Below are 17,283 nucleotides of genomic sequence, written 5' to 3' on the forward strand. Positions count from 1 at the left end.
TATTTCTCCGTGTCCTGTATATGTTCATGAATTAAATGGTGTAGCAGAAAGGTTTAATAGATCGATAATGGATATGTCGCGTTGTTTATTAGAAGAAGCACAGATAAGTAAAGTATATTGGCCAGAAATAGTTCAAGCGGCAACTTATTTGAAAAATCGAACGTTGACGAATACTATTGAAGAGAAAACACCATATGAGATATTTTTCAGAAAAAAACCTGATGTTTCACATTTAAAAATTTATGGTAGTAAAGTCTTTGTTAGAAAGCCAGAACAGAAAAGAATTTCAAAATGGGATAAAAAAGCTGAAGAAGGAATTCTAGTCGGGTATAGTGAAAATGGGTACCGTATATTAATAAATAATAAAATTATAGTAGCAAGACACGTGGAAGTTATAGAAGAAAAGGAAAAATGTATCGGTTTAAATAGCGATGAATCTGATGAAGATGAAAATGAGAGTAAGTTTGATAGCGAGGAATCAAATGATGAAGTTTTTGAAAGCCCAATCAAAGATAAAATTAAAATTAATGAACATGAAAATCAGCTAAAAATTCCTAGAAGATCAGAAAGAGTTAGAAGTAGTCCTGAATATTATGATGAATATAGAATGAAAAATAAAATTGTTGCGAATTTTTGCAAAACTGATGTTCCTGCTACATTTGAGGAGGCGATTCAAGCGAATGAGAGTAAAAAGTGGATAGAAGCAATGGATAAAGAAATGAATAGTATTAAATTAAATAAAACTTGGGAATTAGTCGATAGTAAAGAAAAAAGGGCCATTGATGTAAAATGGGTGTATAATAAAAAATCGAATGGTACATATAAAGCTAGATTAGTAGTTAGAGGTTTCCAACAAAGAGATGAAGTAGATGATATATATGCTCCTGTTGCAAAAATGCAAACGCTAAAAATCTTATTAGTTTATTGTTGTAACGTGGGTTTGCATATAGAACAAATGGACGTTGAGACAGCATTTTTAAATGGAAAAGTAACGTCTGAAGTATATGTTAATCAACCTAAAGGATATGAAGACGGAACTGATAGAGTGTGTAAATTAATAAAAGCATTATATGGCTTAAAAGAAAGTCCCAGGGCTTGGTATGAATGTCTAGATAAATTTCTAATAAAATTAGGATTTATTAGAAGTAATATTGATTATTGCTTGTATACATTAAAATTAAAAGAAGATACTGTTTATTTGCTTTTATATGTCGATGACTTATTAATTTGCAGTAAAAATAAAGAAATAATAGAAAAAATAAAGAAAATGCTGTCTGAACGATTTAAAATGAAAAATCTCGGAAAAATACGAGAATATTTAGGGATTATCGTAAAATACGATGTGTTATGTAAGGAAATGAAATTATCGCAAAAAGATTATATTATTTCATTAGCTGAAAAATATGGTGTAGAAAATTGTAAAGCGTATAAAACACCAATAGAAGTAAACTTAAAACTCGAGAAATCCGATGATTGTGAAAGAGATATCAAATATAGAAATTTGATTGGTGCTTTGTTATATGTATAAGTTCGGCTACAAGGCCAGATATAAGTTTTGCAGTAAATTACTTGAGTAGATTTCAAAACTGCTATAATAATACGCATTTTAAATATGCTTTGAGAATTTTAAAATATTTACATGTGTCTCGAGATTTAAGTTTATCGTATAATGGAAATAAAGTTTGTGATATACTTGATTGTTACGTAGATGCCGATTGGGCAGGCGATAATAATGATAGAAAGTCAACAACCGGCTTTGTGATACGATTATTCGGTAACGTTGTGTATTGGAGGTCAAGAAAACAAAAGTCTGTTACAAAAGCGTCAACATTTGCCGAATACGTTGCTTTATCAGAAGCAGTAACTGAAATTAAACTAGTCACAGAGTTATTAAAATGTTTTGATATTAAATGTAGAAAACCAGTGAATATATATGAAGATAACACTGGAGCAATTAATATAGCAACGTACGGCAATTTTACTAAAAACTCTAAACACATAGAAGTTCATTATCATTTTGTACATGAGAGCGTAAATGAAGGTAAAATAAATATTGTAAAAGTCGATACAAATGAAAATATTGCTGATATATTTACGAAATCATTAAGTAGAGAAAAGCATGAAAAATTTTGTAAAAAGTTAAATTTGAAATAAATAATAATATTGTAAAATAGCACAAATGTAAGGAGGCGTGCTAAGTATAAGTACATTTGTGTTAGTGCACGAGTCAGCGGTGTTCGTGTGAGCGCGTGATGTATGAGTGAGAGAGAGAGAGTGGAAAGGGAACTCTAGTTCCAGGGCGCTCGCTTGAAAGAGAGTTGTCAGAGACTATATAGAGTCCTCGGTAGTAGCATCACGCTTAATATAATTATTATCTAGTCTTACGTTTTATTATATTAAATTACACTTAATAAATACTTAATAGTGTATTTATTTTCCACCACCTTATCACTCACATCCAAATCGTATTGTGAAAAAAAAATTTCGAAATATCTATTAAACAAAAACTGTAATTGATAAAAGCTTGAAATTTGGCATGCTACTTTAGACTATAGAGTAGTACATTTTCCTAAACTATTAATAAAATAAAGTAATTTTTTTTAAAGTTATTAACAAATTTTGATTTTGACGAATTTTGTGTTTTTTTTCTAATTTGCAAGTAAACTAATAGACTTAGAGAGGTACTCTCGCTGACGATTTTGTAGATAATTAAATAATGAACAACTTTTACTTAAAACTTTTCCCGCTAAAATCAATACTTTTCGAACCACAGAGGAAAATGTGAAAAAAAGTTCCAAAATCAAACTTTAATTGTTTATTAAAAAGTTAGCGTACAAAATTAGTGGCATTCTTTCAAATATTATTGTTCTACATACTGTTCCCGAACCATTTTCAACGATAAAATTGCTATCAGGAATTTTTCCAGCGAAAAAACCTAATTCGAATGGCCTAAGCTTTGTTAATACTTGTTTTATTACTGACTTTTTTGATTCTTTTGGGTATGATTAAACTCTTATTCCTAGTAACACTTGTAGAACTAAAGAACTGTGTTTTAAGGTCAAAATAATGTAGCCTTAGTGCCTTGAAGATAAAAAGTTGTTCTAGGTTTAGAGGGCTATCATGTACATTAAAACTACTTTTTTTTAATTATCTTTAATATTTTTCTTTGTAATTTTTTAACCAGATCTCGATTATTCTTATACGCTCTTCGCAGGCTAAGATTCCATGGCTGATCATACTATAAAAAAAGCATAGTATATGAACATCCTTTGGAATTAAGATCAAAGTTGTTCTTCGCGCTCGAGACGGCCGACCACAAAATAACTTGTTTATTCCGCGCCGGGGCACCGCGGCCCAACAGGAGGTTATGCGCTACGATCTATTTTTATTGTCGCGACAATTCTCGAGCCAGTACCGCCAAATTGAGCACGTCGACAAGAATCCTGTATTCTTTCCATCTCATCGGCCCCAAAGACACTATTTTTCTCTGTGCGAGCGGCCACGAAAAAGTCAACATCATTCTTTCGTGCCAGGGCATCGTTAATTTACAATAGTTGTTATTTATTATATAAAAACGCTTTAACTCTACCAAGCAATTTATGATCGACCATGTCGAAAGCCTTGGCCAGATCAAGAAAAGTAACAATTATTGGCATATTTTCATCCAAATTATTACACAATACTTCCGTAATATTATTTAACGCATCCTCAAAACGAATATTATCTTTGTGGACAAATTCATACAGTTTATTGTAAATTATTCTTTCAATATGTTTACATTGTTGGATATGAGTGAAATCGGCTTGTAATTACAATCTTAATCCTACCATAATCGACTTCTTCGGTATTTTGCACTAAATTATTATTTACAAAAACTATATAACTTCATAATAATTATTAATCCTACTATCATTGTAATAGCAGTTATACTTCCCATTAGATCTTATCAGTTCATATATCCTTTGATTAGCTTGTTCAAAAGTTTTAGTGCATATTAAGTCTAAATTCAATATTCCTCAAACCTACAAGTAAGTGAGGTAATAAATATAATCAAAAACCCGAAGCTAAGAAGCGGTGGTATTAATAAGATGAATTGTGAGATTTTAGAGATTCTTAAAAGTTGTATCTTCGTACCATTAACACATATTTTTTAACCTATGTATTGAAAAACCGATTTGGTCGGATGCATTAAAAAAGGCTGAAATCGTACTAGTATAAAGCAGGTGTGAAATATAACATCAACAGTTACAAGCCGATATCACTTATATCCAACATTGCTAAAATTTTCAAAAGAATAATTTACAGTAGACTGTATAAATTTATCCATAAAGATAATATTATACCTAAGCATCAAGTCGGATTTAGAAAGAATATTGGCTCTGAGGATGCGTTAAATAATATAACGGAAGTATTGTATAATAATTTGGATAAAAATATACCAACCATTGTTACTTTCCTCGATCTGGCCAAAGCTTTCGACATGGACGATCATAAATTGCTATTTAAAAAACTTCATTAATTATTACCATATGGTTGATACTTAAATAGTTAGACTTTCGAATAGAATTTTAACTTATCAATTTCAACTTTATCAAAATTAGCATTCATACTTCAACGTTTAGGTGCATAATTATATCATTTTTATTATTTATCAATTTGTTAAAGTCATCAATACTATTACAAGTTTTCTCTTTTTGAATTGAATCTTTACTCATAGTCTATAAATAGTCGAAAGTAGCCACTTAATTTATTTAAATTTTTACCGCTCCTAAGTGTTGAACCGTTCTGGATTGATTAAATTTGCGTAGAGAACGGCTGTTGTCTTGTTGCAGAATTCCGTCGTCCTTATTGTTGAGTCAATTAAAGCTTTGATTCAATTTTGATCTTTATTGTTTATTTCAATTTTTGTTGGACCTTGATCATGCTAAGGCTGTTGGTAAGTTACCATTCATGTATGGTAAACTGGGATGACCGATGGTAAGGTAGTTATCGTCGGATAGTCGACTCCTTTAATGTATATGTTTATTTTCTTCTCGAAAATGTTGCAAAGGTTGTGATCACTAGCAACATGTTTGATGTCGAATGTGGTGTTTTAATTAATATTTGAATATTTACAATTTAAGCACTTTATTATATTGTTTATACAGTCACTGGTCTTATGACTCCCTGCACAACTAACAAGGAAAGGTACCCAACCCGAACTCACCGATTTTGATGATTTTCATATATTTTGTAGAACATAAAAAAATAAGAGACACGTATTTTTTTTATCGGCTAATTTTCACTTTTAAGGGGTAAAAACCTCCCCTAAAGTTAACCCCCAAAAAGCGTTTTTTTTTAAATATCTCGGCTTAAAATTAATATTTTTCAATGAAACAAATTGGAGGTTATTTCTTACAAAAAGAGCAAGTATTTCATGGTGATTTGAAGAGTAAGAGTAGCATCCCCTATTTTTTAGGGGTTGAAAACATATATTTTTTGGCATAATTTTATAATAAAAATGTTTAAACCGACTAAAAAAAATTGGAAAAAATGTTTAAACATCCTTAATAACAAAATTTAGTTGACGTCTTTCGGTGTTTTCATAAATATTACCCCTAAGGGGGTAAACCACCCCTAACACAAAATAACTGTAAATATGTAATTCAATACATAATATTTCGTAGAAAGTTTGTATATAGAGGTTTTCGAGGTCGCTGATTACAAATCTGTTATCAGATTTTGAAAATTCAAAATGGCGGAACCAATAGGACGGAAATATCGAAAAAAAATTTTATATAATAAAAAACTTTTAAACGACTAAAAAAATTGGAAAAAATTTGTAAACATCTATAATAAACAAATTAAGTTTTTCGATTTTTTCATAGATACTACCCTTTAGGGGGTAAACCACCCCTAACACAAAATAACTATAAGTATACTTCAATCCATAATATTTTGTAGAAGGTTTGTATATAAGGGTTTTCGAGATCGCTCTTTGCAAATCTGATATCAGATTTTGAAAATTCAAAATGGCGGAACCAATGTGGTGGACGAAAATGTCGAAAAAAAATTTTAACTTTCATAAAAACTTGTTATAAATGTGTTATCTTTGTAGCCTGTACATGTGAACTAAAGAGCCTTAAACCCTAAACCCCTAAAGAATAAATAGGCTAAATGGTTGTGCTTTTTAACCAAACCACCTAAAATTCCTAAATTTGTAAACAAGAAAATTCTGTGTGTGAAGCAGTTTTATAATTTCCGTAGAAATTGTTATCAGAATGTTATTGAAATTCCTTTATTGTAAATTCAACTTATAATGTATTTTTGTTTATAATATTAGAGTATAATAATAATCTACAATCTTTTATCTTTTGCCATAGTGCATTTTTTGTATTGAGCATAAAATATATTATTTTACGATGTTTTTGCAATAATGGTAGTCCTCATAAAAGTGTTTAAAGCACAATGCTTTTTTGCACCAACCACATCGTACAATTGCAATGTTTGTGCACCCTTCTATTTCACAATGTGTTGCACAAGACTTTCCAAAACTGAAATCTATAGGATTATCAAATTTATCTGGTTTTTCATTGACGTAACCGCTTTTATACCAGGAATATTTAAACAAATCTATATATCTCGGTGAAGACAGGATGCTTCCACGTACACGTTTTCTGGTCTAAATATGTTTTGTTCTACAATAGGGCCAAATTTGCCACTTGGTTCCTTTAAAGCAAGAAATAGCGGTGACAACAGTTGTCCAGTAGCTGATATTAGTGGCTGTATAGTATAACTATGCGTTGTTGCTGAAATTGACTGTACCAGACATTGCACTTGCTTTTCTCCTTCTACTGCTAATGTTCTTCCAGAATGCATTTCTAGCTGAAATCCGCTCTGATCTGTATTATACAAATTTTCGAGTCCAATCCTTGGTATACACGATTTAACGTCATCGATAAATGCTTCAGCTTTAGCCGTAAGTTCTGCACTACTTTCTAGTGTTTTTCTTGTTATGAACTTATTTATTTTCCTAGAAACTATTCGGTGTGCTTGCTTAAATTTGAGTAACCAATGTTTAGAAGCTTTGAATCTAATATCATCAAAACCAATTTCTTTTTTAGCTTGTAAGGCCCATCGAATTATATCTTCATCATGGATAATTGAACCACTGTCGAGAGCTGCTTGAAAATTATCCAGGGTATACTGACAAATTTGTGCTACTTTTTCTCTATACGTGCCACCTTTATTAATTGAATGAGCCCAACGACGTAGCTGACTGATGATACTTTTTTGAATCTGTTTTGCACTGTTTTGAGACTTAAATTTTGCTTCGTTTTGCTACTTCTCCAAAATTCTACAGCTCTTTTTTTGTATTCAAAATCTAGTTCTTCATTATCTGCTGTACATTGATTTGTTGGTGCTATATCCGGATCAGGAAAATGAAGTTGCACTTCATCTTCAATTATTTCCACATTATCGTCTTTATACTCTTCTTGAAAATCCAAAGAGTCATCAGTAATCATTTCTACATCGTTGAAATCATGTGTTGCATCTATTAAAATTTCTTTTATTTTTTCGGCCAACTCTGTTTCGTGATAATTCGTGACACTATCTGGTATGTTTAACGCTTGAAAGTATGCTAATAATAAGTTTAGAACGTTTAACGGATTAATTTTCATTTTTCAATCTAAAATGAAAACAAGCGGTAAAATTTATACAAGCTGTGTTTTTGCATGTAAGGCACGACTGCTACATTTCTACCAGAATAAAACGAGTGAATGTAAGTTGAATCAAATCATTAATTTATGCATTGGAGAAGAATTCTCGTTCCACTTTGTGATGTTCGGAAAACTCTATTTTTGGTTTTATTCAACTTTTATTCACTTTGAAATTGAATAATGTAAATCTATATAAAATCACTAAAGAAAATTTTCTACAACTGTATGATACCACTGACAAACAAAAAGACGTACTATTCGTACTTTCCGGCATCGAACTAGAATACCCACAAAACTCAATCACTGCCTAAAAAATAACACAGGCAGCTGAGGTAAACACTCGATGAAAACAATCTAAAAAAGAACATACTGATTCGCACATATTGTCAACAACTTTTATGAGTGAAAGACATTTATCTGTGGAATTATCATTGAATGTACGATAACATTCATTAAACTAATGAATGCATATAAAATTCCCTTTCAATAACAACGTGTTCTTTAATTGCAAATGAAGTTCGAGTATTAATATTCTTTTATGTATTTTTACCAATAACAAAAATTATCATAGTAATATAATAATAATAATAATAATAAGAAGAATAAGCATAATTGCAATAGCAATAATAACAGTAATACTGATAATAGCAATGATAATGAAAAATAATAATAATAATTAGAATAATATTTATTATTAAATTTAGATTTTTTGATAAATTCATTAAATCGTATCAAATAGTATTATTATGGAATTTCAGACTGTAAATATTTTACTATAGATACAATAATCATTACTTCGAGAATTCATCTAAAAAACGTTTGGCTTACGAAATAATTGTAACAATGAAAAACTCCCAAGTTTGACAACATTAAATTTTATTACAAAACGCAAAAGAGTTTGATAAACTAATTTTATTAACCTATGTTTTTTCATTTGCAAAAAAGTGTGGACTTTTTGAATTTATAAAATTATATAATTATGCAATTTATGAAATACTTTATAATTTATGAAATTACTTTTGAAATTATGCTAATTTATAAAAGCAGAAAAATAAATAATCTTTGATTGAAACATAAAACGAGACGTTATTTGTTACATACAAAATGATAGAATAAAATATCGGTAATATGTCTATACTGGTGTCTACGGTAAAGCATAGGCCTTCGGCTTGTCTGGAGGTTAGGGGTTTGGAGTCGTTTGGTTAAAATGCACAACCATTTAGCCTATTTGTTCTTTAGGGGTTTAGGGTTTAAGGCTCTTTAGTTCACATGTACAGGCTACAAAGATCACACATTTGTAAACAAGTTTTTTTGAAAGTTAAAATTTTTTTTCGATATTTCCGTCCACCATATTGGATCCGCCATTTTGAATTTTCAAAATCTGATAACGATTTGTAATCAGCGACCTCGAAAACCTCTATATACAAACCTTCTACAAAATATTATGGATTGAAGTATACTTATAGTTATTTTGTGTTAGGGGTGGTTTACCCCCTAAAGGGTAGTATCTATGAAAAAATCGAAAAACTTAATTTGTTTATTATAGATGTTTACAAATTTTTTCCAAATTTTTTAGTCGTTTAAAACTTTTTTATTATATAAATTTTTTTTTCGATATTTCCGTCCTATTGGTTCCGCCATTTTGAATTTTCAAAATCTGATAACAGATTTGTAATCAGCGACCTCGAAAACCTCTATATACAAACTTTCTACGAAATATTATGTATTGAATTACATATTTACAGTTATTTTGTGTTAGGGGTGGTTTACCCCCTTAGGGGTAATATTTATGAAAACACCGAAAGACGTCAACTAAATTTTGTTATTAAGGATGTTTAAACATTTTTTCCAATTTTTTTTAGTCGGTTTAAACATTTTGATTATAAAATTATGCCAAAAAATATATGTTTTCAACCCCTAAAAAATAGGGGATGCTACCCTTACTCTTCAAATCACCATGAAATACTTGCTCTTTTTGTAAGAAATAACCTCCAATTTGTTTCATTGAAAAATATTAATTTTAAGCCGAGATATTTAAAAAAAACGCTTTTTGGGGGTTAACTTTAGGGGAGGTTTTTACCCCTTAAAAGTGAAAATTAGCCGATAAAAAAAAATACGTGTTTCTTATTTTTTTATGTTCTACAACATATATGAAAATCATCAAAATCGGTGAGTTCGGGTTGGGTACCTTTCCTTGTAAGACATACTGTATTATTTTTGCATTTGTTTCCACTAAAATCATATTTACCACAGTTGAAACATGGTCTTATGCTTATGTAGTCGTAAACTGTGCAGCTTTAGTATGCTACAAAGATTTTGCCTTTATTCTTCTTGATGAACTTGTATATATCGAAAGGAATCTGCATTAACACTGTCGTTGAATGACTACGTTTACTTTTGTACATGTGCTGCGCTATACCATTATTTTAAAAATAGCTTAAGTTCCTTGAGTTGATATCACTCTCTATCTCAGCTGGACTTCAGTTCATGTAGTTGTTAAAACCAACTATTTTGATTTTGGGATTTATAAGTTCTTCTTTTCTAACCTCACAAACCCCTTCTAGATTTTCTTTTAAGACCGATTCCGTTAGTTTCACACTATCACTATTTACAAAATTAATGACTAGTTCTTCCTATTTTATTATAGAACATATTTCTTGTTGGGATATTTTTATCCAGCGTTAAGCACTCTATAACTCTTATTCATATCTATAGGCTCATTACCTATGTTCTTTACTGTTATTTTTGGAACTTTTTTACGGAGCGGTTTGTACTGGTTAATCATCTCAGCATAAGATACCCTATTTGATACACTATCATACAGCTTAGTTTCCAGTTTTTCCTTCAACAAATTGTTTTTTTCGGCGAGATCATCTACTAGTTGCTTCAATGGTAGATTTTCAGCTTTCAGTAGGTTGAACTTCTCCGTAATATTACTATCCAGTAACTCTTGCGCTGAACTTGAAACCTCCATTAACAGTTCTTTATATCCTTATAAATATGTAAATGCTATCCGCTTCCTATATATAAATCTCAAAGTATATATGAATATAGGACAATACAATTTCATTGATTCGATCCCGAGAAATAGATCAAATACTGAAAATACATACTTTTATTTATTACACGATAATTGAAAACCTCCGCTACAACGGGAGGGAGTGGTTTTCTCAGGGACAGCCGATAGGAGTGAATACTTAAATAAATGGTGTGGAATTTTGGAAAATTTTGAATAGTTTCGTTGCCAGAGAATCAAACGTATACAAAGTAAGAAATGTACTAGTCTTCGCAGCGGGACTGCAAATGTACTTCATAGTCTTCGGCATAAATTCAAATGCGTCTTCGTTGAGTGCAAAGTAGTAATTTACAAGGATAAATTTAATTCTGACTTTTTTGCTAAATTTTTATAATTTCTTGATAAAGTGATTTTCATGCGTAAATCGCCGCCATTTTCTTATTTTTTCAACTTAATCGCAACTTGGACAGATATATATGTAAAAAATCTTAGATGAAGTAATCATTTATAAACTAGTAAATTTAAAATAGGCAAAATATAATACAAATAAAAAAATATAATAAGAATAATAGCATCGTACGATATTTTATGACACAACGTACGTAAACCGAAATTTTGCACGAGCGTGCGGTAAATCGAGATTTACGCCACGGCGTGTCATAAAGTGATAATGTTTACCACAAGTCAATAATGTTTACCTGCAAACGTTTTGCGCATTTTTTTTTTATCTTTTCTATTACCGGCGCAGGCTTTCGGCCCAGCTGCCAGGGGCCTTCCACCACCTCTGTGTGGAAATAGTGCCCAATCCTATCTCTTTCTTACCTCACTATATCCCATACCTATATTTTTCCACCCTAAGAGACTTCTCCGGTGAGGACCATATTTTCAGACACACACCGTGCTGGTTAAGCCAGCACTCTCTGCCCCCCAGAGGGCATAGGGTCCGTCTCTCAGTGCGGCTTTTCCCGAAGAAGGTCCCGTATTAGACCAGCTCCACACCGGTAAGGTCGGCGCTCCCTGCCTAATCCATCGGGTTGGCTACCTTAATTCCTGCCTTACCTTCGGTCCCTACTACTGTTTCGCATTCGCCCAGGCTTACGCCTGTGAGACAGGAAAAACCTGAAATCACACTGAAAGAAAAATTCCGGAGAAAAACCTTCCTCGAAATAGCCGGAGTCTTGGGTACTTTTGCCGTTGAAAGTAACTCATAAAAAATCCGAGTGACTTCACCGGGAATCGAATCCACGACCCCTTGAGCAAACGTGTTTCGGACGGCTAAGGCGTGCGCCTTAACCAACTGAGCCACGGACGCTCTTGTTTTGCGCATATTAAGGTGGAACTTAACTGATTATTACAACTATTTTATATCATATCAATTTTTATAAATCAGAAATGTAATTTATAATTATAAAAAGATTTTGACTTGTATAAGGAATAGGAAATATTTTACTTTAGTAAAAGTGCCATTTTCACTATTCGATGGCTCATTTCATCGAATAACCCATTTTGACAAAAAATGTTTCCTGCGCATCGCTTAATTATAAAAACTTCTAACTTATGGTTAGAATTTATGTTTCAACTTGAAACGCTCCGACTGATCTCTATTTGAAAATTATTATTTAGTGGTCCGGACGTCGTGGTATTTGAATCTCTTCTATTTATGAAGTTCAGTTTATATGTTATTGATTCTTAGTATTTTGTACTTGGCTAACGTATTGTAGCCAAGACTAATATAGCTGAAAGGAAATTTGTATGTTCCAATTTTATTTTAGGTCTTTCTCTTAAACAGATGTATTACTGTTTAAGATACTCTCCTTATATAGAACTTTCTTCAAAGACGTAGTGTCCTTGAAGAATTCTAGTGTGACAAAAATTCAAAAGTGATTCTTAAAGGACTTATTGCCTCTAAGATTATTATGTATTATACAAAAGTAGAGATGAGCAGCGATGTCCTTGTCGTCCTTGGGCAACGTATTTTAACCTGAAAAGAATATATATATATATATATATCTGAAAAGAAATTTATGTTTGTATTCGTTTTAAAAGAAGTTTTAAGATTTTCACTTAAACAGACGTATTAGTGTTCTAGATAATTTAATTTAAAAGCACAAGTATAAGGGACTAGACTTATTTGCCAGCGCCTTAGCTCACGCACAAAAAGTTGATCTGACCGAACTCTACTTGGAGAGAGAGCGTATTGCTCCTGTCCGTTTGAGCTCAATCGAGGGAGTGAGGCTGAGGAGCTGTATAAGGCGCCTTTTATTTCCTGAGGACCTACTGCGCCGAGCCACTGCTGTGATCTTCCCCCTCCAGTGCGCCGGCACTACTGCTGCTGCCGCTTCCCCTTCCAGGCCGCCGCCGCCTTTGCTCGCTGATTGGTTCGGCACTGATCGCTTTTTTGATGTACTCCCTTTTCAGGATATTTTCTGTGTGCGCATTACTCGCGCATCGCTCGCAATGTACACAAGTCCGGACCGTTACAAACTACACAAATAAAAGTTAGTATTTTCAAACAAAATTTTTTTTCGTGATATTAATTTTTTATATTATACATCAATTTTTAATAATTTTTAATAATATTTAAAAGTTAATATTACAACCAATAGTTTTATGGTTATAAAAATACTAACTTCTATTTGTATAGTTAAAACATAAATTTTAACTATACAAATAAAAGGTTTAGAAGTTTTCATAATTAGGATATGCGCAGGGAACATTTTTTGTCAGAATGGGTTATTCGATGATAGCCGCTTGGAGCGTGCATAAATAATTGCGGCTGATATGTAAGGGGAGCGCTGAGCTGTACGAGCACGCTAATAAGCGCGACAAAGAGTGTGGGGGGGGGGGGGGGGTGAGAGAGCTGCCGCTGCTTTCGTGACGATCAGTCTGTCTCGCCACCGTGACGGTCGCTGCTCGCCGATTCACTCCTCAGTAAAATGTGTACCTGGCAAGCCTATAGAAGTATTCACTTAAAAAAAATTTTAAACCTTAATATCTTTGAAACTAAGTGATTGAGTAATTAGCCCAAAAACGACCCCGATCGATCCCATTTGATCGTCGTACCCGTGGCCTACGCAAAAGCCCAGAGCCGTTGCGCTAAAACGCTCACCTTTCGAAGTCTTCACTTCAGCCTGTGTATGTCGGTAACAGCCGTGCTGCACATAAGCGTTTTACAGTATTCGATCTATTTTTCAGGATCAAACCGATAAAATAACTGTTAATTCTCTCTCTCTCTCTCTCTCTCTCTCTCTCTCTCTCTCTCTCTCTCTCTCTCTCTCTCTCTCTCTCTCTCTCTCTTAAAACTACAGAGGCTTGTAAATACAGGAATTCGGTATATCTACGGTGTAAGAAGAGATGAGCACATCTCCCCGTACAGGCGGGAGCTGCAATGGCTAACCACTGCTGGACGCAGGAAGTATTTCACTGCTTGTTTCTTACGTAAAATGTTTAATACAGCCGTACCATCATACGTACTGGCCTACTTTGACTTCCGCGTGGCACTCCGGCCTGTCCACCCCTTCCATAAAAATCCGAGTGCCCTCACCAGGAATCGAACACTTGACTCCTTGAGCGAGAACCTCAACCAACTGAACCACGAACGCTCTGGGATTTCCAAACTTAATATCTCACAGAAAAGATATATTGGTTAACCTGGCTCGTCTGACCATTTACTATCAGACGATAAGATGTTAGAGATTAGTGAATTATGCATGTAGAGGGTACTCGTCTACCGTCATGGTTTCTTACCCGTTTTACTGTGACATCTAGCCAGATCTCAATGACAGCTATTACGTCGTAGTAAAATGAAGTGGACAAGAAAAGTTTTACCAACTCAATGTTTTAATGTACAAAAAGGATGAGACATGTATAGTATGTGTTGACGAATATGTGCATGAGGATGGTTAGTGAGGTGGAATGAGATGAGTGGATGTACATGACTTGTGTAGTAGAATAAAAAGTGTGTAGTTAGATTTGCGTTTGTGTTTGTGTTTGTGTTTGTATTGGTGTCAGTTGGTGCTTCCCAAAAAAGTAAAGTTACTGTTCGGTCTTAATCACACTTGTCCTCGTGTTGTCATCGACTAGGCGGATGTAGATTTTACCATGTCTTAAGGTTGTTTGTTGTCAGTCGCATCTGATCGCCCCATTATCCTGACTAAGATAATGTCTCTTATAAGAAGTGTGGGATCCAGCGCCAAAATAACAATAAAAGTAATCGGGTACATTGCTAAGTCTAAATGGTATTTTAGGCCATAAAAAAACTACTACATTCGATTTTGAAGAAGTGATCTACTGCTTCTTGATGTTCCGCAGTTATATTATAAAATAATTTAAATTAGTTTGTAAGACAGTTTACAAAATAATTGAACGCAAATAGTTTATAAGATAATTTAAATCCTTAACGGAAAGGTTACTGATACAGAGTGAACCCTATGCCCTCTCAGGAGCAGGGAGGGTCAATTTAACCGGCAAGGTGTATTGTTGAAAATGTCATCACTATAAATGTTTTCCAGGAAACATTTACTTTTGCTCAAGTTATTTGATTTTAGCTTGAATTGCATACAAATAACTGACTTGGATATTATACATATTTTTCACTTTAATTATCAAGAACTTGGCAAGAAAACGTAGTAAAATATTCGCTTATTCTCAACGGATTGATTAGCAGTTCCCGACTAATTTACTAGCTTACAAGACCCCAGAAAAGTGTGAACAATAGTACCATATATTAAACTGGAATTATAGATCTTCTGAAAACTGATAATAGAGTTATAAAAACCTAGCAATCATTCCAAATACTTTGATTTTATAAAAGTACTAATATTATAGAAACTTACTTCTCCAAGTATCCAGTTCGTGTTCTTCAAGCTCGTCCATCGTAACTGAAGGACTTGTGTAATACATTTGCAAGATTTTTATGAAGTCAGTTATAGTTAGCATTCCAACGAATTGCTGTTGAGAGCTGTCCCACAGTGGAGCAGCCCGAACTCCTGTAAACAAAATGTACAGAAATATATATAGAGACTACCACCCAAACTCGCTCGGTGGTATTTAAGTTTATCTGAATTAACTTAATTTATAAATAAATAATAATTTGCCTGCAGTATACACTCGCGATAAATATACTGATTAACACAACATTTTATCATAAATTTGTGACCGTATACGCAAGCGTATACCGCACTAGCAGTTACGAACCCGACCAATAGGCGGTGAGCGTACGAACGAGCACATACCACGGCACTAGTTCCACACTCACCCGCCAGGTGGACACGGCGCAAGCGGAGCATTGCGCACAGACAATCCGCAACGCATTTAGTCAACTGAGGGCTCTTATAGAAGCGGCCTCGCTAAGAGCGGCAACAACTGACCACTAGGAGTGTGCGAGTCAAACTCGAACTTTTTTTGTTTTGATTGCAAAATAAATCTGGGGTGTTAAAAATCTACTTAAATACCACGATTGTCAAGTTTTTACACATATCTAACAAATACTATGTTTCTTCCTTGTTTCATAACAGTAATATGTTACTAAAAGCTTCGAGCTTTTGCCTAAAAAATAACTCGATTGGTTGTTTGAACTGATTTTTCAGCCTATCAACATTTTTTTGTTTTTGTAATCTATTGAATCTGTTCAATCCGTATGTTAACTTAAAATCTAAACACTTATAATATATCATTATGTTTTTGGTTTAATTATTTGCACCATAATGTCGTAAACAAATGTAAAACTCGACTTTTGACTCGCACACCTCTACTGATCACGGCTTTTTGTATGAACTTATGCTTAAACTAGGACTACCTGAGTTCGCCGTCGGCTAAGTAGCCGTCTACATTACCGATAACCAGTACCGTACCGTTTACACCGACATATCAGGGTATTGAACCAACGACGGCCAACTCCGATAGAGAACCGTAATTATTTATCATAATTCTTTATAATCATAGTAGTTCAAATAGACGATTTTTTACGGGGACCTAGACGATATCATCGAAACCGTTGTTGCCAACAGAACATTTAATTACTTTGTAGATTAATAGCTTACAAACAATACATATATTATAATTATTTCAATCAATCGTGTTATCTCTTATCCACCCGAACACCTATATCATCCTCCAGAAAACGGTATAGCAGTTCGAGTGCTTCACAGCTGTGGGTCACAACCCGCGTGTGAGGTACACTGCACTACTGACCACCTTATAGTGCGACCTACTCACGGCGTTACAAATTATAAAATAGTGTGATCAGAATATTAAAAGAGTATGTGTGAGTCAATTTTGTAATAATTCGTTACACAACTTAGAATATTTGACTTTGACTTTGAAATGATTCTGATTATAAATTTATTATAACTTCTTCAATCCTGAAAACTCATAGTCTACATCATTCAACTTGTATTATCTCACCTATCTCCAGCACATAATTAATTTTTTAATCTTTCATTTCATGCATTCTTTCTTTCATGGAATGTACACACCCTTATTATACACACACTACTATAATTTTTTTTAACACTTGTAAACCTCGTAATATTTGTATACTACTTATGTATACTACTTGTGTAGTAT

General features: G+C 33.1%; 1 protein-coding gene across 13 annotated transcripts in view; it reads right to left on the minus strand.

Moving 5' to 3' along the window:
• Positions 1-17,283, minus strand: part of LOC100678622 (dentin sialophosphoprotein) — an 860,138-nt gene that overhangs the window by 157,954 nt on the left and 684,901 nt on the right. For all 13 annotated transcript variants that reach the window (XM_031933206.2, XM_031933240.2, XM_032601286.1 and 10 more), the window contains one exon: positions 15,552-15,704. In XM_031933206.2, the coding sequence (XP_031789066.1) occupies positions 15,552-15,704 (153 nt within the window). The remainder of the gene's footprint in view (positions 1-15,551; positions 15,705-17,283) is intronic.

This window comes from Nasonia vitripennis, assembly GCF_009193385.2.
Source record: "Nasonia vitripennis strain AsymCx chromosome 1 unlocalized genomic scaffold, Nvit_psr_1.1 chr1_random0004, whole genome shotgun sequence".
NCBI lineage: Eukaryota > Metazoa > Arthropoda > Insecta > Hymenoptera > Pteromalidae > Nasonia > Nasonia vitripennis.